Source organism: Triticum urartu, chromosome 3A, assembly GCF_056163025.1.
Source record: "Triticum urartu cultivar PI428250 chromosome 3A, HENAU_Tu73, whole genome shotgun sequence".
Taxonomy (NCBI): Eukaryota; Viridiplantae; Streptophyta; class Magnoliopsida; order Poales; family Poaceae; genus Triticum; species Triticum urartu.
Genome location: NC_141875.1, coordinates 60463631 through 60488748, shown reverse-complemented (window position 1 = coordinate 60488748; position 25118 = coordinate 60463631). Strand labels below are relative to the sequence as shown.

General features: G+C 45.5%; 2 protein-coding genes and 1 pseudogene across 2 annotated transcripts; all 3 read left to right on the top strand.

Annotated features, from left to right (window-relative positions):
- Positions 1-4724: 4724 nt before the first annotated feature.
- Positions 4725-8643, top strand: LOC125530979 (uncharacterized). The gene is made up of 7 exons (XM_048695385.2): positions 4725-5916; positions 6129-6458; positions 7113-7293; positions 7395-7614; positions 7947-8071; positions 8172-8210; positions 8312-8643. The coding sequence occupies exons 1-7, from the start codon at positions 4817-4819 to the stop codon at positions 8363-8365; spliced, it is 2049 nt and encodes a 682-aa protein (XP_048551342.2). The 5' UTR covers positions 4725-4816; the 3' UTR covers positions 8366-8643.
- Positions 8644-20151: 11508 nt separating this feature from the next.
- Positions 20152-21316, top strand: LOC125547935 (uncharacterized). Its single transcript, XM_048711666.2, has 3 exons — positions 20152-20567; positions 20651-20749; positions 20898-21316. Exons 1-3 carry the CDS (start codon positions 20223-20225, stop codon positions 21087-21089), a joined length of 636 nt encoding a protein of 211 aa, XP_048567623.2. The 5' UTR covers positions 20152-20222; the 3' UTR covers positions 21090-21316.
- A 946-nt stretch (positions 21317-22262) lies between these two features.
- Positions 22263-24874, top strand: LOC147978536 (uncharacterized; annotated as a pseudogene).
- Positions 24875-25118: the final 244 nt, after the last annotated feature.

Genomic DNA, 25118 nt, shown 5'->3' with positions numbered 1-25118 from the left:
GGAGGGGGGCACCGCACACGGCTAAGAGATCAATGATCAATTGTTGTCTCTATGGGGTGCCCCCCTCCTCCGTATATAAAGGGGGGGAGGAGGAGAGGGCCGACCAAGGGGAGGAGGCGCGCCCAAGGGGGGCAATCCTACTCCAAGTAGGTTTGCCCCCGCTTTCTTATTCCAACTAGGAGAAGGGGGGAAGGAGGAGGTGGAGAGAAGGAAGGAGAAGGGGGGCCGCCGCCCCCTTCCCTTGTCCAATTCGGATTGGGGCAAGGGGGGCCGCGCGCCACCTCTTGGCCTCCCTCTCTCCTTTCCACTAAGGCCCGATAAGGCCCAATAGCTTCTCGGGGGGTTCCGATAACCCCCGGAACTCCGGTTTTATCCGAAACTTCTCCGGAACACTTCCGGTGTCCGAATATAGTCGTCCAATATATCAATCTTTAGGCCTCGACCATTTAGAGACTCCTCGTCATGTCCGTGATCACATCCGGGACTCCGAACAACCTTCGGTACATCAAAACATATAAACTCATAATGAAACTGTCATCGTAACGTTAAGCGTGCGGACCCTACGGGTTCGAGAACAATGTAGACATGACCGAGACACGTCTCCGGTCAATAACCAATAGCGGAACCTGGATGCTCATATTGGCTCCCACATATTCTACGAAGATCTTTATCGGTCAGACCGCATAACAACATACGTTGTTCCCTTTGTCATCGGTATGTTACTTGCCCAAGATTCGATCGTCGGTATCTCAATACCTAGTTCAATCTCGTTATCGGCAAGTCTCTTTACTCGTTCCATAATACATCATCTCACAACTAACTCATTAGTTGAAATGCTTGCAAGGCTTATGTGATGTGCATTACCGAGAGGGCCTAGAGATACCTCTCCGACAATCGGAGTGACAAATCCTAATCTCGAAATACGCCAACCCAACATGTACCTTCGGAGACACATGTAGAGCACCTTTATAATCACCCAGTTCCGTTGTGACGTTTGGTAGCACACAAAGTGTTCCTTCGGTAAACGGGAGTTGCATAATCTCATAGTCATAGGAACATGTATAAGTCATGAAGAAAGCAATAGCAACATACTAAATGATCGGGTGCTAAGCTAATGGAATGTGTCATGTCAATCACATCATTCTCCTAATGATGTGATCCTGTTAATCAAATGACAACTCATGTCTATGGTTAGGAAACATAACCATCTTTGATTAACGAGCTAGTCAAGTAGAGGCATACTAGTGACACTCTGTTTGTCTATGTATTCACACAAGTATTATGTTTCCGGTTAATACAAAGTGTCACTAGTATGCCTCTACTTGACTAGCTCGTTAATCAAAGATGGTTATGTTTCCTAACCATAGACATGAGTTATCATTTGATTAACGGGATCACATCATTAGGAGAATGATGTGATTGACATGAACCATTTCGTTAGCTTAGCATACGATCATTTAGTATGTTGCTATTGCTTTCTTCATGACTTATACATGTTCCTATGACTATGAGATTATGCAACTCCCGTTTATCGGAGGAACACTTTGTGTGCTACCAAACGTCACAACGTAACTGGGTGATTATAAAGGTGCTCTACAGGTGTTTCCGAAGGTACTTGTTGGGTTGGCGTATTTCGAGATTAGGATTTGTCACTCCGATTGTCGGAGAGGTATCTTTGGGCCCTCTCGGTAATGCACATCACTTAAGCATTGCAAGCATTGCAACTAATGAGTTAGTTGCGGGATGATGTATTATGGAACGAGTAAAGAGACTTGCCGGTAACGAGATTGAACTAGGTATTGAGATACCGACGATCGAATCTCGGGCAAGTAACATACCGATGACAAAGGGAACAACGTATGTTGTTATGCGGTTTGACCGATAAAGATCTTCGTACAACATGTGGGAGCCAATATGAGCATCCAGGTTCCGCTATTGGTTATTGACCGGAGACGTGTCTCGGTCATGTCTACATAGTTCTCGAACCCGTAGGGTCCGCATGCTTAACATTACGATGACAATTATATTATGAGTTTATGTGCTTTGATGTACCGAAGGTTGTTAGGAGTCCCGGATGTGATCATGGACATGACGAGGAGTCTCGAAATGGTCGAGACATGAAGATTGATATATTGGAAGCCTATATTTAGATATCGGAAGTGTTCCGGGTGAAATCGGGATTTTACCAAAGTACCGGAGGGGTTACCGGAACCCCCCGGAGGCTATTGGGCCTTATGGGCCCAAGTGGAGGAAGAGGAGAGGAGGCCAAGGGGCAGCCGCGCACCCCTCCCCCCCCCCCCCCAAGTTCGAATTGGACAAGGAGGGGGGCGGCGCCCCCCTTTCTTTTCCCCTCTCTCCTCCTTCCCCCCAAGTCCTAATCCAACTAGGAAAAAGGAGGGGAGTCCTAAGTAGGACTCCTCCGGCGCGCCCTCTCCCCTGGCCGGCCGCACCCCCTTGCTCCTTTATATACGGGGGCAGGGGGCACCCTAGAGACACAACAATTGATCTGTTTGATCTTTTAGCCGTGTGCGGTGCCCCCCTCCATCATAGTCCACCTTGATAATACTGTAGTGGTGCTTAAGCGAAGCCCTGCGTCGGTAGAACATCAACATCGTCACCACGCCGTCGTGCTGACGAAGTTCTCCCTCAACACTCGACTGGATCGGAGTTCGAGGGACGTCATCAGGCTGAACGTGTGCTGAACTCGGAGGTGTCGTACATTCGGTACTTGATCGGTCGGATCGTGAAGACGTACGACTACATCAACCGCGTTGTGCTAACGCTTCCGCTTTCGGTCTACGAGGGTACGTGGACAACACTCTCCCCTTTCGTTGCTATGCATCACCATGATCTTGCGTGTGCGTAGGAAATTTTTTGAAATTACTACGTTCCCCAACACGAGTGTCCCAGCTACGACGTGTTGACCCACGACGCTGGCCTGCGCACGGTTGAACCCATCGCTAACATCTCCCCATCTTTCTCCGCTAATCCCGTGCCGTCCAAACCACGGCTGCTGCCGAGAATGCCATGGACGACCTCCGCACATCCTCCCTCCCCCCATCTGCCCACTTTCCCCCCTCTTTTGCAGATCTGCGGCGGCGGTGAGTTGCAACGGCGTGCGGCGACGGGGGCGAACCATGACCGGCTAGAGCTACAACCATGGCGGCCAGATGTTGGAACCAACGCAAATTTTTGCTTCCACCGATGTTTTAGCTTGCTAGAACCGTCATTAGTTTTTGCATTTTTGCTACCACCGTTTTGTGATTTTCTATAACCAGTGTCAATTTTTGCTACCATCGGCTTCTTGATTTTTCTGGAACCAGTGCTTGATTTTTCATTTTTGCTACCACTAGCGTTTCGATTTGCTGGAACGAGCTTCAATTTTTGCTACCATCAGATTTTTGGTTTGTTGGAACGACGTCGATTTTTTCCAATTTTGCTACCAATGTTTTATGGGTTTTTGCTGGAACCGCCAAGAATTTTTGCTACGACCGGTGGAATTTTTTGCTGCGACCGGCAAATTAAGGACGAGGAACAACACCAGCTCTATGACGGGTGCTGCAGCTCTGCGAGCCGCGGGGGGCCTCACCGGAGATGCGCCTCGGGGGCCTTGCTGGAGCTGCGCGGTGCTGCGAGCCGCGGGGGATCTCGCCGAGATGCGCTACGGGGGCCCGAGGAAGAAGAAGCTGGGGCGATATTTTTTTGCTCCAGATCCAACCGCCGCGCGGCTCGCATTGAGCGGCTATGGCTGGACCGGCCGCAATTTTCGGCCAGTGCGCCGGCGCCTAGCGGTTCCCCATCTGATAAGCTTCAACTCTTTCTTTCAGTTATTCTTTCCTTTTTCTATTTCTTTTTTCCCTTTTTTCATTTTTTGTTTTTCTTTTTTCCATTTTTGGTTTTCTGTTTTTTCTTTTCTTCTTCTTCCTGGTTTCTTCCCTCATTGATTTTTGTGTTTTCTTTTCTCAAATACGTGAACTTTTTCAAAATCGATGATGTATTTTTTCAATTTTTATGAAATTTTCTTTTCAAATTCTATGAAGTTTTTTCTATTTTTCAAGAACTATTTTAAAAAGTAATTATTTTGTTTCTAATTTGATGAACTTTTTTCCAAAGTCTATGAACTGTTTTCAAATTCAATAAACATTTGTTCAATTTGGATGCACTTTTTTCAAAAATTGATGAATTTCTTTCAGCATTGTGAACATTTTTAAAAATTTTGTGAATTATTTTTTTTAAATTGATGAACTTTTTTCAAAATCATTGAACTTTTCTTGAATAGGGCAATGTTTTTTTTTTGCATGTTCACGGACTTTTTCCGAAATTTGCGAAGTTTCATTTTTCTTAAAAGAAAATCATATATGAGCGGCTATGTATGTTTTTCAAGTGTTAGCACTGCATTTTGTCAGTTGCAAAGACACGCCCTAGTGGTTAGCTGAACGAATGTAGGTAGTGCAGGTCGCTGGAACGTAATTTTTGGAGAAAAAAAATCGCGCATCCTTTTTTATCACCATTTTATGCGGTGCCCCTTCGTGGGCCGGCCCAGGCCGCGCTGTAGCTCCCTAGCCCCTCTCGCAATAAGCGAGATACAGCCCTGACGACGAACGCGAGCGAGATAAGCGGTGGAGGGCCGAACAGGCCATACAACAATATAACATAGAGTCCAAGGCCTGGAAAAAGCCCACTGCAGACCGACCCTAGTCCTTGGTAGTCTATACAGGAACCTTGTCGGCGACGATTCGCTTGTTCTCCACCCCCTTCTGCCCTCTCCTCCCAAATTCCCAATCCCCTCCCCCAAAGGACTGAAACCCTAATCCCCATGCCAATCACGCCCCCCTTCGGTCTCCTCGAGCCTCTGAAGCTCGTCATCGATGACGGCCGCTCCCCTTCGATACCGGAGAGCACGCCAGTGCACATCATGGTTCCCGTCGATGCCCGGGTGGCGGTCCTTGTGTCCATCGACGGGAGCGGGAACGTCACGGTGAGCGCTCCGTCCTGGCGCATACCTATAATCAGGGCCGGAAAGTTCGAGGCCACTACCTCCTCCGGCGCGGGGCCACTGTCATTCGTTGACCTACATACTGATGGGCGCTACTCCGGCATAGATTTCCCCGTTCCCGCTGGGGCGTACAGAAGCATCGGGGAAATCATCAAGGCAACCTGCTCCGGCGCGGGGCCACTGTCATTCGTTGACCTACATACTGATGGGCGCTACTCCGGCATAGATTTCCCCGTTCCCGCTGGGGCGTACAGAAGCATCGGGGAAATCATCAAGGCAACCTGCTCCGGCGCGGGGCCACTGTCATTCGTTGACCTACATACTGATGGGCGCTACTCCGGCATAGATTTCCCCGTTCCCGCTGGGGCGTACAGAAGCATCGGGGAAATCATCAAGGCAACCTGCTCCGGCGCGGGGCCACTGTCATTCGTTGACCTACATACTGATGGGCGCTACTCCGGCATAGATTTCCCCGTTCCCGCTGGGGCGTACAGAAGCATCGGGGAAATCATCAAGGCAACCTGCTCCGGCGCGGGGCCACTGTCATTCGTTGACCTACATACTGATGGGCGCTACTCCGGCATAGATTTCCCCGTTCCCGCTGGGGCGTACAGAAGCATCGGGGAAATCATCAAGGCAACCTGCTCCGGCGCGGGGCCACTGTCATTCGTTGACCTACATACTGATGGGCGCTACTCCGGCATAGATTTCCCCGTTCCCGCTGGGGCGTACAGAAGCATCGGGGAAATCATCAAGGCAACCTGCTCCGGCGCGGGGCCACTGTCATTCGTTGACCTACATACTGATGGGCGCTACTCCGGCATAGATTTCCCCGTTCCCGCTGGGGCGTACAGAAGCATCGGGGAAATCATCAAGGCAACCTGCTCCTGCTTAAGCCGCCCCTGCCCCTCTCACTATCGGTATGTTTGGAATCGATCCTTGCGGGTTCCTTGTGTGTTTTGGTCGGATTTCTGGCTTCCATGGACGTTTAATTTTATATAGGAAGCAAAAATAAAAATAAAAATCATTTTTTAACTATCAATTGGCAGTAGCAAGGATTGTTTATTCATCTCGTTGGATCAGATAAATTGTTTCTTATACTTAACGAGTCCATCTGCTCGTTTCACTTCAGGCATGAGGATGGTCCCTCTGCGCTGCAACAGCCGAGTGACTCGTCCCCCACTACAACGTTTGAGGACTTGGAGGAGGCCATGTTCGAGGCAGCTCCAACATTTGAGGCCACTTCCTCTACCTGTCCGCAGGCACAGGCAGTAACTCCCGGGTCACCCATGTCACCCATTTTGAGCCATATACGACATGATTGGGGTCTGGAATATTACATCAGGGTTGATCACCAAGGATCATTCCACACATATCCTGACATTGGTGGCCCGTTTCAGAGCTTGCAACAAGCTAAAAATGCCATTGATCAACATCTTCATGGCCGTCGTCACACCTCAATGTAAAGTTTCTCGACTTTGCTCTAGATTTTCATCTCTTCGTATCTCCCTTCCTTGTTTATTCAAACAATGTGACATAGCAAGGTGCTTCTCTGATGTAGGCCAACAAAAGATGGCCACAAATTTTACAGCACGAATCAAGAAAAGAAATGCCACTAAGTTGGATTATAGAGAAGTAAACAATTTGATAAAGAAAATACTGGCCTACATTAAAATTTTATATTCGTGTTCAGAGGCCACTTATTGTTGGTGAAACATTTTCTTTGTCAGTATCTGTGAGTGTTATTGAAATGGTGCATAAATTATAAGGATTCTGAAATTAACAAAATACTGTTAGGTGCTATGCTACCACCTTTTATGTTGCCATATTGGTTAGCTTTCTTACCAGGCATACCATCACAGCTCTGTTTCCCCATGTACAGTGCTGATAGCCAGAACAATTTGATCCATTAACTGGTCTAAATAGTGCAGTAAGAGAACACCTAACACCTAACTGGTCTAAATAGCACGAATCAAGAACATCTGGAAATTAAACAATGGCTGCATTCTTCTGTTACATTGTGCGCTTGTGAGTTCACAAAGTACATAGTACACTTTCTGCTCTCTGCTTTTGACGAAGTACAATCTGTTAAATCTTATGGAAATGCTCTTATTAGGTGCATGGAGCAAGCTGGTGTTTCTCAAAATGAGATGGGTATACGGCAGTGTCTTTTTTGGCCCGATGGCACAAGGAAGAAGCGCACAAAATCATATATATTTAAGAAGGGCCATGAACATATATCCAGATTGGTGTGTGCTATAGTGGACCAGTATAATGAGGATCACAATCTTTTGGGGGTTTGCTCTCTGTCTTTCACCTGTCTTTATGCTGCTTCTAGGATAGCACTTCATCGTTTTCATATAGCACTTGCTTATCTGACCTGTGCTTCTTATTTTAGGATCTTGCATACAAACTCAAAGACATGGTGAGACACAAATCATTTCGTGAGAAGGATGAATGGTACCGCCATCTGAATTTCACCGCAAAGATTAAAGGAGCTGATGGCTTGGACTGGTTTGAAAAACTGTTCTTTGTTGAACTAAGAAATACAAAACAAGAAGAGAGCTATGGAGAGTGGGTAGTCAGCTGTTTTTGCATGGTCGATCCTACTGATAATGGTATTCTATATACTCTTGCCTTGAATTAAATAATTGTGAAATACAGTCTGTGGGTTGCGTTAACTTGAGCATGCCTGTTAGATATAATTTTAGTTGTATTTCTGACTATTTGTTTGATCTTTGTGTTGCATTTCCTTTGATCTTCATGCACCATCTTTTGAGCTTTATATTTACAATATGTCAAGCTGGGTATGCACATCCATAGTGGTAATGGCTGCATGCGCGCATGTTCTCTCTACCTTTAGTCATATAGCTTTGCGATGTGTGTGTCTGGTTGTCTATTTGACTATTTGGCAGTTTAGCTAACCGTCTTTTCCCTCTTGTTATTGAAGGTCATTGTGGTGGTTGTAAAAGTGGTGTGAGGCACCCCAACAAAGCTGATGCATACACTTGTGGTCATGTGGGTGCAGATGAGCTATGTGGATGCCCGGCAGAGTGGAGCGACTCCGATGAAGATGTATGTTTGATTTATTTCCGATGAAGATGTATGTTTGATTTATTCCTGTAGTGTACGTTTAACATGCTTGTGGATTTAATCACGTCTCCCTCTTTTACAGGATAGGAGCAAGGAGCGTAGGATAAGACGTATGTACAAGGTAATGATGTATCTTGTGTGATATGGTACCATTTGTAGTAACATGATGATGTTTGCTTGTAGACTGATTGTAATCCATTGCTTGTGTACTATTATTTTTAGGGCCGGAAACCTTTCGTCCTCCCTGCGTCGGCTGTACCCAAGGAGACAGCATAAGGTGATGGACTGGGGACACTGGAGATGAGGGCGCTAAAGCGGAACGGCTCTGTTCCTTGCAATGGACTGTCTATGGACTGAATGAATATTTTGTCAGCACCAACCCAACCCAATATCTAGCTGTCTTCTTACTGTTAATAAGTAGCTCAAATAAAGTCGCTGGTTGTGGCCCTGTGGATTCCTGCAGCTGTTGGGTGTCAGGGATTTGGGCGAGCTCCATGTATATTTTGGTCCTTGGACATGCAGAGCAAAGTGTTGGAGTCTTTGGGGTGCGTCCACGGCATGCTTTTGACCTTCCGGATAATTCCACGCATTATCTCCAAACTCCAACAGCCACGCAGAGTTGTGCCGCTGCACCTGTCGCCTCCTTTTTTTTAAAAAAAAACAGTAACTTTCTTCAAGCACTCCCAAGCTCCTCTCACGCAGCCTCCTAAACCTGTTTCATCGGCCCAATCAAGTGATACGGGCCATCACATGATACCCTGCTACGGGACTCTATGGTGCCTTGGATCAACATGCAAGGGACAGGATCAGCTCACTTATTATTTACACGTGCCCCCTTGGTACACTTGCATGTGCCCCCCTCGAAAACAGCCCATCTTTGTGAAACCACAACGGACCTATGCATCTGTCCCCAAGACCCCAACATCCACATCGTGAATTAATCAAACTTAAACCACATCATTTAGGCCTTGTTCTGTTACTTTACATGTGATCAATCAACACAAAAATGAATGTTGCCCAGCTGAACAAATAAAGCGTAGTACATGCTAAAATTCACTACATTTAAAGTAAGCTCTCATCAGTACAGCAAGCAACAACTTGAAACATTCGTATCTTGAGCCTTCAGGTCGCCATCAATTTTATTTCATAATGAATATATTGGCATGTGATCAGCATGAACCCATTTTCCATTCCTGTATTCACATCTGAAATTTTCGAGCATCAAAATATTTAGCAGAAATCTTGACAAAAAATCCATCTCAACAAACAATAGTACAAACTAGCAAATTGTGAGGGGTGGCAAATTGCCAAAAATTATTCATAGCATCAAACGATCGCTGGATCAGAAGCATTTCAACAAATAAAGGTGCCATCTTGGTCTAGGAATTAACATGACCTTAATATACATATATTTACAAGTGTATTACTTAGTTCACTAGTAATTTACATAACTAAACCAAACAGCTTCACTACAGATCACTTGGTGACTCCATATTCTCCTTGTACGCCATCCTATGCTGGGCAGAAATGCACACCTACATGATAACATCAAGAATTACAACAAGCTAATAAACCCTCTCAAACGATCGTACAACATTAAATATGTGAAACCGTAAACACTTCTGTGACGCCAAATACCCTGCGTGTCTGTTGCACCATCTAATTCTCCTGATCAATTTCGTTGTTTCTTGACCTATAACAGCATGTAAAAAAATCGCTTGTTACACTAAGAGATCATGACATGCTCACAAGTCACAAACAGTAGAGTTATATTCACCTCTTTTTCTTCTTTCCACTTTTGCTATGTAGTTAATCAAGAAAGTAGCAATCGACAATCGCACATGTACTGAGTTCAGTGTGCCGAGTACAAAAGGTCTGTTACCCACCCTCCATGATTGTTCTCTTGTTAGAAAACTAAACAATGCTTACATCTTATTTTACCCATAATATTTGTAGATAGTCAAAGAAGACACTATTTTGATTAGCAGGCCAGTTTATTTGGCCAGCAATTCAGCTTATTACACTGTGATAAAGTAATTTTGATCCATCAAACCTTCCTAATTCCAGCTGCTACAAAGTGAGAACAAGTACATAGATTTCAATACTGGGAGGTCCCAGCCTGACCTAGAGTTCTACTGGGATTTTCTGTTAGTCAAGCATTATTGAGCCTCATTTGGCATGAATTTTAGTCAATTACTCTAAATGCTCACTTATGCTAGGCTGTACATGAGGTTTTCAACTACTGTATGTAAGAAACATTCTATGACACTTTATAAGAAAGATTACCTCTATATACAATTCAGATGGACATATTAGGACAAGAAGTGGTGATCAATATTATAACACTGCTAGATCTCAGGATTAGATGCCAAAACCAATGACTGAACAAGAACATCACTATGTTGCAGTAATCATTCTTCTAAATCTTCAAGATTAAAATACTGATGCATATCTCCACTAAGAATTAACTTTAACATCTGTTGTGACTGAAATGCGAGACACATAATTTTATACTAGAACTAATAGTACATGTAGCTGTATCTGCATGATTTCTCCACTTCGTTCATTTGTTGACATACAATTGAACAGTTGCCCAAGAGTTGTGACACTCTAGCCCTATCTAGAAGTAACCCACCACTCACAAAAGGAAATGGCCAAACAAAGAGGCACCTTCTTGTGTGCCTATATGTAACGCCCTCGATGCGGCTATATCTCTCACGTGTCGAAGCACGACTTAGAGGCATAACCGCATTGAAAGCAATGTCGCAAGCACTGGTCAAGATATCTTCCGATATTCCGATAAATCGGCCGATTTATCGCTTATCGTTGTCTGACCGATATGATAAATGGGCTGATAAATCAGCCGATATGGCGATAAATCGGCCGATATGCCGATAAACTGGCCGATTTACCCCTTATCATGGGTCGACCGATAAGTTCCCGATAAGCGATATCCCCAACATTGATCGCAAGTGAGGTAATCTTCACACAACCCATGTAATACATAAGGAAAAGAGATACATAGTTGGCTTACAATCGCCACTTCACACAAATACATGAATAAAGAATTACATCATCCAAATACAATCAGGGTCCGACTACGGAACCAAAATAAAAGAAGAACCCCAAATGCGACAAGGTCCCCGATCGACCCCAAATGAGCTCCTCCTGAGCTGGGTTGCGTCATCTGCACGGACTCATCGGCACCTGCAAACTGATTTTGGAAGTATCTGTGAGTCACGGGGACTCAGCAATCTCGCACCCTCGCGATCAGGACTATTTAAGCTTATGGGTAAGGTAAAGGTACGAGGTGGAGCTGCAGCAAGCGACTAGCATATATGGTGGCTAACATACGCAAATGAGAGCGAGAAGAGAAGGCAAAGCACGGTCGAACAACTATGATCAAGAAGTGATCCTAGAACAACCTACGTCAAGCATAACTCCAACACCGTGTTCACTTCCCGGTCTCCGCCGAGAAGAGACTGTCACGGTTACACACGCGGTTGATGTATTTTAATTAAATTAAGGTTCAAGTTATCTACAACCAGACATTAACAAATTCCCATCTGCCCATAACCGCGGGCACGGCTTTCGAAAGTTTAAAACCCTGCAGGGGTGTCCCAACTTAGTCCATGACAAGCTCTCACGGTCAACGAAGGAATAGACCTCCTCCCGAGACATTCCGATCAGACTCGGTATCCCGGTTCTACAAGACATCCTCGATAATGGTAAAACAAGTCCAGCAAGACCACCCAATGCGCCGACATCCCGATAGGAGCTGCACATATCTCGTTCTCAGGGCACACCGGATAAGCTAAGCGTACGGGAGCCAACGTAACCCAAGTTGCCAAGGGACGGCCCCGCACGGTGCTCTGGGTTGGACCAACACTTAGACAAGCACTGGCCCGGGGGTTTAAAATAAAGATGACCCTTGGGCTGGCCTAACCCAAGGGAAAAAGAGGCTAGGTGGCGAATGGTAAAACCAAGGTTGGGCCTTGCTGGAGAAGTTTTATTCAAAGCGAACTGTCAAGGGGTTCCCATTATAACCCAACCGCGTAAGGAACGCAAAATCCGGAAACATAACACCGATATGACGGAAACTAGGGAGGCAAGAGTGGAACAAAACACCAGACATAAGGCCGAGCCTTCCATCCTTTACCAAGTATATAGATGCATTAATTAAATAAGATATAATGTGATATCCCAACAAGTAAACATGTTCCAACAAGGAACAACATCTCCATGTTCCAACATGGAACAAACTTCGATCTTCACTTGCAACTAACAACGCTATAAGAGGGGCTGAGCAAAACGGTAACATAGCCAAACAACGGTTTGCTAGGACAAGGTGGGTTAGAGGCTTGGTTCAACAATATTCGAGGCATGATAAGCAAGTGGTAGGTATCGCAGCATAGGCATAGCAAAAGAGCGAGCAACTAAGCAAGCAAAGATAGAAGTGGTTTCGAGGGTATGGTCATCTTGCCTGAGATCCCGCAAGGAAGAAGAACAAGTCCATGAAGAAGACAAACGGACGTAGACGAACGGGTCCTCACAAACGCGACGTTACCGAAACCAACCCGAAGAAGCAAACACCGGAAAGAAGCACACAACATAGTAAACAACCAACACATGAACATGATATGATATGCGGGATGCGGTATGCGATGCATATGCATGATTTGACAAGGAATGATTGAACCTGGCCTCAACTTGGAAATCCAAGTGTGCCACTGGAAAGGTGATATGATTTCAGTTGAAATTGATATAAAGATCACCGAAATCGGAGTTACGGTTTGGAAATGGCGAGCAAATCAAATATGGCACCGGTCTGCGATATACAACAAGTAGCCATCTAAATGCAACAAGACAATTATGCTACAGCACTCAAACATGGCAACAAAATACATGGCAGGGATCCATTCATAATGCTTAACAAAAGATGAACACTGAGCTACGGCCAATTCATCCACTATCAAGTTCAAACAAGTATGGCAAAAGAGCAATTGGTAAACAGATTCAGACTTAGTGAAATTAACACAAGCCTGGAATTTCAGATCAGGTAGCACACTTTGGAGCATGAAAACTAGATGCTACAGGAACTTAACATGGCAAAGTAAAGCATGGCATGGAGCTACGCAAAGAGCTTAACAAAAGTCCCTTAGTGACCTTGAGCCAAAAGGGATCAGAAAATACAATTGCAAGCATGTGAACATGGCAAAAACATAATCAGGTTACAGACTTAGAGAAAAACTGGAACATGCAAATCAGATATCAAGTAGGCATGTTTACGAGCTCGATGCACTCACTACAGAGCATGGCATGACAATATAAGCACACAACCATCAAGAATACACATTATATAAGCTAGACATGGCAAGAACAACAACATAGCATGCACGGATCAACAACAACATCCTCGGCAAAATCGCTAACAAGTAGACAATCTGCCCAGATTCATGAAATAGCAAAAGTAGAGCTCGATTGACTCAAGCTAGGGTGCTCCATAATTGCAAACAAAGACATGGATGGATAGAGAACTACAAGATTAACAAAACATCCTTACTGATCATCCTCAAAAGAGGCACGGATCATTAGGAAATAACATGAACATATGGCATATTTAAATAAACAGATCAAGGACTTGGTGAAAATGCTAAGTCCCTGAAATCAGCATTAACGAATGCACCACTTTGCAAGCTTGTGCTAGTCACCACACACATCAAAAAAATACATGGGTTGCACCTCTGGAAAGATGGCAAAGCATATAACAAAACACATATAGAGCTCAGGGGCATATCATGTTGGGGAACGTAGTAATTTCAAAAAAATCCCTACGCACACGCAAGATCATGGTGATGCATAGCAACGAGGGGAGAGTATGATCTACGTACCCTTGTAGATCGCAACGGAATCGTTGACACAACGTAGAGGAAGTAGTCGTACGTATTCTTCCCGATCCGACCGATCCAAACACCGTTACTCCGGCACCTCCGAGTTCTTAGCACACGTACAGTTCGATGACGATCCCCGGGCTCCGATCCAGCAAAGCGTCGGGGAAGAGTTCCCTCAGCACGACGGCGTGGTGACGATCTTGATGTTCTACCGACGCAGGGCTTCGCCTAAGCACTGCAACGATATGATCGAGGTGGAATATGGTGGCAGGGGGCACCGCACACGGCTAAGGAACGATCTCAATGATCAACTTGTGTGTCTAGAGGTGCCCCCTGCCTCCGTATATAAAGGAGCCAAGGGGGAGGGGTGCGGCCAGCCCTATGGAGGCGCAGGAGGAGTCCTACTCCTACCGGGAGTAGGACTCCCCCCCAATCCTATTCCAAATAGGACTCCCAAGGGGGAAAGAGAGAGAGAGGTGGCCGGCCACCTCTCCTAGTCCTAATAGGACTAGGGGAGGGGGGAGGCGCGCAGCCCACTATAGGCAGCCCCTTTCACCTTTCCACTAAAGCCCAATAAGGCCCATATGACTCCGGGGGGGTTCCGGTAACCTCCCGGTAATCCGGTAAAATCCTGATTTCACCCGGAACACTTCCGATGTCCAAATATAGGCTTCCAATATATTAATCTTTATGTCTCGACCATTTAGAGACTCCTCGTCATGTCCGTGATCACATCCGGGACTCCAAACAACCTTCGGTACATCAAAAATGCATAAACTCATAATAACTGTCATCGTAACGTTAAGCGTGCGGACCCTACGGTTCGAGAACAATGTAGACATGATCGAGACACGTCTCTGGTCAATAACCAATAGCGGGACCTGGATGCCCATATTGGCTCCTACATATTCTACGAAGATCTTTATCGGTCAGACCGCATAACAACATACGTTGTTCCCTTTGTCATCGGTATGTTACTTGCCCGAGATTCGATCGTCGGTATCCAATACCTAGTTCAATCTCGTTACCGACAAGTCTCTTTACTCGTTCCGTAATACATCATCTCACAACTACCATATTAGTTGTAATGCTTGCAAGGCTTATGTGATGTGCATTACCGAGAGGGCCCAGAGATACCTCTCCGACAATCGGAGTGACAAAACCTAATCTCGAAATACGCCAACTCAACATGTACCATTGGAGACACCTGTAGTACTCCTTTATAATCACCCAGTTACGTTGTGACGTTTGATAGTACCCAAAGTGTTCCTCCGGTAAACGGGAGTTGCATAATCTCATAGTCATAGGAACATGTATAAGTCATGAAGAAAGCAATAGCAACATACTAAATGATTGGGTGCTAAGCTAATGGAATGTGTCATGTCAATCACATCATTCTCCTAATGATGTGATCCTGTTAATCAAATGACAACTCATGTCTATGGTTAGGAAACATAACCATCTTTAATTAACGAGCTAGTCAAGTAGAGGCATACTAGTGACACTTTGTTTGTCTATGTATTCACACATGTATTATGTTTCCGGTTAATACAATTCTAGCATGAATAATAAACATTTATCATGATTATAAGGAAATAAATAATAACTTTATTATTGCCTCTAGGGCATATTTCCTTCATATCATGCACACAATAATCATGGCAAAAATGACAAATATTTAAATGGAGCAGCAAATCTGACAATTAACTCAAATAGCACTTTTCCAACAGCATTTCGGGCATCAAGATGAACTCAAATGAAAATGATGCAATGAGATGAAATGATGTGCTCTCTGAGACGAACATTTTAATATGCTAAATGCCCAAAACGGAGCTACGGATGCAAAGTTACGGCGAGATGAATATGGGCATTTGAAACATGGAAATCTCGGGGACTTAGTAGAAATTTGGACCTCTCTGAGAAAAGTCAACGGGCGGACGAGGTTGTGCGGGACAACGAGATCCAGGCGCGGGGTCGAAGCGTTTGGTTCGGGCACCCGGTGGATCTGATCCACCCGGGCTGGATCGGATCTGGCGAAGCTCGCCTCTCCGGCGACGAGCACGAGGGCGGCGGCGCCATTGCCGGCGTGGGAGCAGGGCGGCGCTCTCCGGAGAAGCTGCCGCGGCCGGATCCGGGCATGGCGCTGCGCTGCGGCGGCGGCGCGCGGGATGAGGGCGAGGACATTGTGCGGAGGAGGGCCGGAGCGGAGTGCAGCTCCGGCGAAGTTGCGCCGGCGAGGCGGTGGTGAAGAACGCCGGCGACGAGTGGTGGACGGCGGCGGGGCGGCGAAGGCACAGGCGGGCGGCGCGCGGAGGCTCGGGCACTCGGGCCCGGACACGGCTCGGGCAGGCCGCGGCGGCGAATCAGTGGATGCCACGTGGCGGTGGACGACGGAGCGGACATGTCCGTCGGCGGGATATGTGTCCGGCGCGCGAGGAGAGGGAGGGGGCTAGGGTTAGACCGCGAAATTTCGGAGGGGATCACTTATTTATAGGTAGAGGGAGCTAGGAGAGTCCAAATGAGATGCGGTTTTCGGCCACGCGATCGTGATCGAACGCTCTAGATGATGAAGAGGGTTTAGATGGGTTTTGGGCCAAATTGGAAGGGTGTTGGGCTGCAACACACACGAGGCCTTTTCGGTCCCTCGGTTAACCGTTGGAGTATCAAACGAAGTCCAAATGATACGAAACTTGACAGACGGTCTAACGGTAGTAAACCAAGGCCGCATGGCAAGTCTCGGTCCAACCCGGAAATGTTTAACCCCCACACATGAAAGAAAGGTAGAAACGACCACCGGAAGAGAACGAAGCGCCGGAATGCAAAACGGACAAGAAGAAAAATGCTTGGATGCATGAGACGAACACGTATGCAAATGAAATGCACATGATGACATGATATGCAATGCATGACACGCAAGCAATGACAACGCAACAACAGCGAATAACTGGACGACACCTGGCACATCGGTCTCGAGGCGTTACATATATGTTCTTAAAAATATTTCCTAGTGATAATGCTTTTGCACATCAATACTTATTCAGAGTCTTTCATGCAAGGTTTCCTATCATTAAGGGCTACATTGTGGAGAACAATTGAAAAGCAAATCTTATATTCTGAAAAAAAGATGTCCGGACGAACACTGAAGTTGCTGCTGCCACACCTCTTTACGTAGCTGCCGACTGCTACTGCCTACTGTTACATCTTCCTTACTACAGGCAACTATTTTTGCTTTATTTAGTTTAACTGTCCTAATGTGATGACATATTGGTTTAAATTCTACTCCCTCCGTCCCAAAATTCTTGTCTTATATTCGTCTAGATACGGATGTATCTAATGCTAAAGCGTGACTTGATACATCCGTATCTAGATAAATCTAAGACAAGATTTTGTGACAGAGGAATGTATGGATACCCACAAATAAATCCATTATTTAATGAGATTATAGGATGAACTTATCATATAGAGATTGGCTTTTCCAATATGTGTTGCACTTAGTGACGAACGAGCCGCGAGCAAGCATGGATTACAACTCTGGGTTGGTCCAGAACTTCCAATGTGCGCAACACTGCAGTTGGAAGACTAAGTCGACCGAGACTTAGCAAAACCGAAAGAAAAAAGGCAACACAAACTTACAAACTCTACACTATTAAAGTCTACTCAAAATTAATGCCGTTGGAATCGAATTCAAAATGTAGTGTTATGTAGTAGGAACTGCCATTATTAAATATTCTTTCTGTTTTAAAATAAGTGTCTTAACTTTGTATTAACTTTAATACAAAGTTGTACTAAGGTTAACACACTTATTTTGGGACGGACGAATATATGGTTATGCTTCAACATATCAATGTCTTCTTTCTTTTTAGCATGTTTTTTTATCACCAACTATCTGCATGGCCCAAATCCACTTAAAATTGGACACGGAGAACGCGACTACAGCCTGGCGCGGCGGAGCGCACCGTTCCGTCTAGTACTCCCTCCATCCGGAAATATTTGTCGTAGAAATGAATACAAATGGATGTATCTAGAACTAAAATATATTTAAATACATTCATTCCTCGGACAAATATTTCCGGACTAAGGGAGTACTTGATTAACTAGTTGGGAAAGTCGTCGTGCCCGTGAAGCAGCCATGTGTTACAAAGAAGAAACAGAGAATGAGAGGAAGAAATCGGTAGAGTGGTAACTTTTGTTTCTAGTCTTCGTGTAAATTTTTTAATCAGTATAAAGATGAGTATATCAGACATGGCTGGCACGTGTTTGCCATAGGAGAAATGGTTATCTACTCCTCCGTTTCTAAATATAAGTCTTTTTAGATATTTTAATATAAATTATATATGGAGCAAAATGAGTAAATATACATTCTAAAATATTTTTTATATATAAAAATACACTTTAAAATATGTCTATATATATCTATTTTTAGTCCATATTAAAATCTCTACAAAGATTTATATTTAGGAACGGAGGGAGTATGTCACAATAGTGCACTGCCCAAGCTATTACACATTAGTTGATTTTTGCCCAAAAGGGAAAGGCACAACGCTTTGCTGGACCTATATAGAAATAAATATAGGATTGTTTTGCTGACACATATAACATTGTTCACAATAGAGAACCGAAACCCTGCTGATCAAGTTCAGAACCTGAATCCTTCTGTGCAAGGGCAAGAACTGATGAACTACTGGACCATTTTAACCAGAGGTAGCTCAAAATGGAGCAGACTTTACTGAAGCTTTCAAAGTCTGGACTCCTTAACCGAAGCCGTGCTGATCAAAAGTCACAACCTGAATCCTCATGTGCAACAGCGATGAACTACTGGACCATTCTAACCAGAAGTAGCTCAAAATGCCGGATGGGTTAAAATCCAGATGTTGGCCAACCCATACAGACCTCCGCTACACCTCAGAGAAAGAAGAGAAAAACAGAACACATCCCAGGTTCACCAATCCTGATGATCAAGAACAACCAGATCATCTTGATCCAAAATCCGTGTACAACATCAGCATCCGTGTGCACACTGGCGACCGCACCCTCAAGGCCTTCCCAGCAATAATCGCACATTGACGTTGTCCTTCTCGGCTCGGATTATGCCCTTGTGCTAGAGAACTTTGTACTCTGCCTCAATCCTGGCATTGTTCCAATGTTTGCAACGCATCTAAAAAAATTGTTCAAAAAGTTGGTTCCATATGGTATGATACATACATGTACCTCTGGAGGCGTGGCTGGTAGAGGTTTTTCTGCATGATGCCACCCCCTAGTGTCATCCACTTATCAAGAGGACATTAATAAGATTGCAAGGTTGGCTCAAGACATGACTGAATGGATCAAGTGCATGGTGGATTCTAAATCACTGGATGCGCACATCATACCTAAACATGTGCAGCTGATGCCCTCGTGTCCTAAAAAATTCAGTGGGTGAAGATTTGCTGCAGCAAAAAGACACAAGAAAAATATTTCAACAAACAAGACTTCACTACAAATCTCACTCGGATTTTTGACCATGAAAAATCAAACGTTTTTAATGACAATTTGTTTTGCCGAGGATAATAAATATAGTAAAAAATTATTACACCAGTTTTTCCTAGGATAATTAATACACCACTTTTCCAAAAAATAAAATATAAGGAAAATAGCCTCGAGTTCTTTTCGAACTTTGGGGTCGTTTTCGTGTCCGGGCCAAACTATTCTTCATGCTCCATCTGAGCGAGTGAAGGCACCGGTCACAGAGGGAGAGAAAGCGTTGGAACTTCGAGCCACCCTGCAATGGCGTCGCCAATGTGGTCAGTCACCTCGTCGGTTTTCAGCCGGTTTCGCTCATTATATTTCAGCCTGTTTTTTGTCGGTTTCCCAATGAAAAATGACATGAATTTTATAAATGTTCATGAATTTTAAAATGTTGGAAATCTTAGAAATGTTCATGATGTTTAATAATAATAATTCCTGAATAAGAATAATACACCCGATTTTCTCTAAAATAATTAATATACAGCATTTTTCCACAAAAAATAAAATATAAGTTAAATACGCCTCGGTTTTTTTCGAACTTTTGTTTTGAGAGAAATCAGTTCTTTTCGAACTTTTGTTTTGAGAGAAATCAGTTCGTTTCCCTAAAAAAAACTCTGGGGTCGTTTTCGTGTCCGGGCCCAACTACTCTTCACGCTCCATCTGAGCGAGCGAGCGAGGGCACCACCGGTCAGAGTCACACAGGGAGAGAGAGCGTTCGAACTTCGAACCACCCCGCAATGGCGTCGCCGCCGGCGACGTGGTCGGTCACCGCGTGCCTTACTTACCGCGGCGGGCTGGAGATCCGCGCTGCCGCAGAGAACATTCTCCCCGGCTGGGGCCACGGCGGCGAGCGCCTCTCCTTCCTCCTCCGCCTCCGCCGCCGCCTCCGCCTCGCCGTCACCTCCCAGTGCGGCCGCGCGCCCGCGCCCGCGCCCGCAGATCCCGACAAGAAGCCGCGCGGCCTCAAGCTCCTCCGCTCCCTGCGGACCGGGCTCCCCTGCATTTGGCGCCGCAAGAAGCCGCCGCGCGCCGCCGCGGTGGCCAAGCCGGGTTCTCGCTCTCAGGCGATCCCCTCTCTGCTGGTTCGTCCAAGATAATGGCTCTAATTACTCGGTTAGTGTATCCAGTTGCTTATTCTGACATTCTTGTTCCTCTTTGCGAGCAGAAGGATCGAGCTTTGATGCGGCCGGCGACGACGGTGGCGCTGTGCTCCGTCGCCGCGCTCGCCGTCGCCGCGGCTTCCGTCGCGGCGCTTCGCCTCGTGGTACGTCGCTACACCCCTGCACTCCTGGCTCGTGCTGCGATCTGTAAACGGCCATGCTCTTCTCCTGCATTGGTGACGGCAAGAACCAAGAACATCATCTGAATCTGGTTCAGAGTTCTGACCGAATCGTGCGTGCTCCTTCTTGCAGGCCGGGTTCTTGATACCGAGCGCGAGCTGCGGATCATGGAGATGCTTCTTGGCGAAGAAATTCGTCAGGTTCTTGGGGCCTCCTCTCTTCGAGTGGATCTCCAAGATTAGCCTGAAATTTGTGGATCCTCCAGCTCTCGGCGAGTGGCTCGGGCTCCCGAAGCTTGGACTCAAGTGGCTCTTCAACAAGTAGGAAATGTGTTTACTGAGATTGTTTAGCACAGAGCAAATGACAGCGGGTGAGCTAGGTCTAGTTTGATTTATGATTATGAATTACAGATGATTGCAGAGCTAGGTATAGTTCTGGCTGAAGAACAACACAAATAGAAGTATTCAGGTACAGGGTCTCATTAGACTCTTCAGTGTGACCTGAATGTGTGCATTGTAATGCTTATTCATTGGGAGAGCAAATATCCACAATGTCTTGCGCGAGTGGGAATCATTGGGAATGTTGAACTTCAGACATGACAGACAGGCGTGCTACATTTGGCATACCTATAAACAGACCACAACCAAAATTCAGGAAATTACAACAGAAATTCATCAGTAACAAATCAACAGAGCAACTGATCTTCTTATCTTACATAGAACAGAAATGTTATCAAGATTCAGGTTCGCAGTTCGCTGCACGCGAGAAAAGCAGACACGTAGACATGGATAGGTCTTTCTTCCTCTGGTTTGAGGGGTGCCAACACACGATCTACCTTTGAAAGTGCGTCTTATACCCCTATTGGATTTGGTAATTAATGATAGGGCAATTAAAAGAACTAAGGACAGTCCAAAGGCTATATATCATATGCGTTAATTTTTTTGAGACATAATCATATGCATTAAATATGAACTTAGCTACAGATTGGGCTCTCCTAAATGCATTGTACTATCTTTTTTTAGCGGCCCAATGCATTGTATCTTAGGCTGGTCATAGTGGGGAGTAACATATACTAGTATCATGCATATGATACTAGTGTATAATACTACTCCCTCCATTACAGTTTATTAGGCGCAACTCAGAGGGATTTGGGACCTAGGTGTTTTCTAATTGGAAGGAAAAACGGAGCCAGTTAGCTGTAGATGCGCCTAATCAAATGTAAAATTGACGCATAGTACTCCCCGTCCATTAAACTGATTGCATGCACCGGTTTCCTTCTTTTCCCCCTGGCGTTTCCTACTCTGCATGCACCGGACCGAGTACTTTCCTTCCACATGCATTTCTTCCGCGCGCGATTTCTACGCCGCGAGTTTCCTTTCGCGCGCGATTCCGCGCCTGATTTTCCTTCTGCGCCGCGCGCCGCGCGCGAGTTTCCTTCTTGGCCGCCTGATTTTCCTTCTACGCCGCGCGCAGTATAAGTAGCTATGGCGATGGATGTTCACGAACAGACGGCGCTCATCTTCGGCTTCCTCCTCTTGGCCTCCTCGGTCCAATGGCACGGACGCAGCAAGATGAATCAGATCGCCGGCTTCCTCCTCTTGGCCTCCGTGGGCTGTCTAGGGTTGCTTTCCAACCGAGAGCGCAGCCGCCCGGAGGACTTCCTCCTCTTGGTCTCACCGGACGAGCGAGAGTTCCATCCATCTCCATTGGCACGGCTGGGTTCGACCATCTTCCTCCTCCAACGACTTTGCCTCGACGGCGCGTCGGCCTCGCACGCCCATCTCGCCCTCCGGCACCTAACGAGGCCGGTTCGTCGAACTGGAGTGGCTCCGTCGGCAGGGAAGGTACAGACAGCGGCGGCGGGGCCGGGACCGCAAGTTCTACGTTCGTGGGCTTCACGTTTGGCAGCGGCGGGATCTCGTTTGGCGGTGGCGGCGGGATCTCGTTCGTCGGCGGGGCAGGTACAGGCAGCGGTGGCGAGTCACTAGGCTTCACGTTCAGTGCAGCCATCATAGAAGGTAAACACTAATGTTCTACCAGCTCCTATGTTCGTCGGCGGGGCAGGTACGGCGCGTCGTACTGTGTTTGCGTTTAGTGCACTAGTGCATGCGTTTAGTACCAGCTCCATGCACTAGTGCATGCGTTTAGTACCAGCTCCAAGCACTAGTGCAGGTACGACGCGTCGTCCTGTGTTCATGTGTTCGTCGGCGTTGCCAAAACTGCAGATCGTTACCAAAACTGCAGTGTTTGCTGCAGGAGTACTAAAACTGTTGTGTTCTAAAGCTGTTCTCTTCTCACGTTTGTGTTCTAAAGGAACTGGTGGACACAATGGTTTGGATGTGATGAACGGAGAGAACGCAACTGGTTCGGGCATTGGCTATCGAGGAAGTGGATACAACCCAAATTTTGCCCATGCCGACGAATACCCTCCTAGTCAAGAGGCTGTACAAACCCAAAAACAACCAATCGATTTGAGTAAGCATATTTACAACATAGTTTTGTTTCCATATTTTTTGTTTATCTAATTATTTTTCCTACGAATCTAGATGTTCTGTCGAACAAGGAGACAAGAAGACAGTACAATACAGATGACAAGCGTCACATATATGCTGAGATCATTAAACGTAATGGTACGGGTATAAGGTTGAAGCATGGTGTTTCTAAAGCTGTTGCACTAGCTTGTGATTGTCCTAGGAGGATAGTGCAAAGGGTATGGCGGGAGGCTAAAAAAGGTGGCGGCATTACTGGGGTCAAAAACAATCGGAAGCTCAAATCAGGAAGGAAGAGGATTAATTTCGACATAGATGCATTGGAGGCCATCCCACCTGGAGAGAGAACAACATTAGAACAAGTTGCTGGACATTTGAACTTGTCAACTACCACTATTTGGCGGAGGTGAGCGTTATACTATCAGATTGTTGTCAATTTTCTACATGTCAACATTCTTTTATTATATGGAGGTGAGTGTTATCAACGAGATATTTTTGATATTTTGTTGTAGGTTGAAGATGAAGGAAATTAGACGAATAACAAGTGAATTGAAGCCTTCTTTGACTGCTGCAAACGAAAGGGCTCGTGTGGAGTATGCTCTTATGCATCTTGAGCGAAGTAGCCTAACATCCCAAGGCGGTATTAATCCCACATTTAGGGCTGATATGGATGTGGTTCATATAGATGAGAAATGGTTTTATCGCACGCGGAAGACCCAGAACATGTATTTGAGTCATAGAGAGGAGGCACCACACCGGAAATGTAAACATAAAAACCACATTCAAAAAATTATGTTCTTGTCCGCAATGGCTAGACCAAGGTATGATGCTCAAGGCAATTGTGTATTTGATGGCAAGATTGGGGTTTGGGCTTACACAGAGTGGGTGCAAGCAAAAAAGAAGAGTCAAAATAGGTTGGTACTTGTTCTTGTTACTACTCCTACTTTCTGCTAAATTTTTATATGCACATTATTTACTTGTTCTTTATTTCTATATTCTTAGGTTGAGGGGAGCATGGGAGTTGAAGCCCTGTGATAAAGTGGACAGGGAGAAAAGTCGGGAGTACTTAGTGAAATACGTACTGCCGGCTATAAAGGAAAAGTGGCCTGAGAGTGATAGATGGAACACCATCTACGTACAGCAGGACAATGCTAGGACTCATATAAAACCAGATGATCCACTTTTTTTGCAGGAAGCTGCAAGGGGTGGTTGGGATATTAGGATGATATACCAACCACCTAATTCTCCTGACACAAACATATTAGATCTTGGTTGGTTTGCCTCAATTCAAGAAATGTTCCATAAAAAGATGCCCAAGACTCTACCCGAGATTGTCGCAAAGGTCTTGCACCGATTTGAGTATTTTATGTTATTTGTTCAAGATATCTACTCCCATAGGTTAATGTTATGAACTGATTGAGTTTTTTAATTTTATGTGTAATAGGTTAATCAATCCCTTGCTGAGTACCCCCATCAAAAGCTTAATAGGATCTGGTTGAGTCATCAAGCGTGTATGAGAGAGATCATCAAGCACAAGGGTTCTATGCACTATGCAGTTCCTCACTTGAAGAAAAAAGCACTAGAGAGACAAGGATGTCTCCCTGTTCGTTTGACAGTTGACAGAGAATATGTTGAGCAGGCAATTGAGCACTTGAACTCAACATGAGATGTAATGGCAGATTTTCAGTAGCACTTGAACTCAACATGAGATGTAATGGCAAATTTTCAGTAGCACTTGAACTCAACATGAGATAATACTCCTACTAGTATTGCGAATGTACTGTTTTGAACTCAACATGAGATAATACTCCTATATGCAAGGGGCGGCCATCAGGTTCATAGATCATGCAGTAGCTTTTTTTTT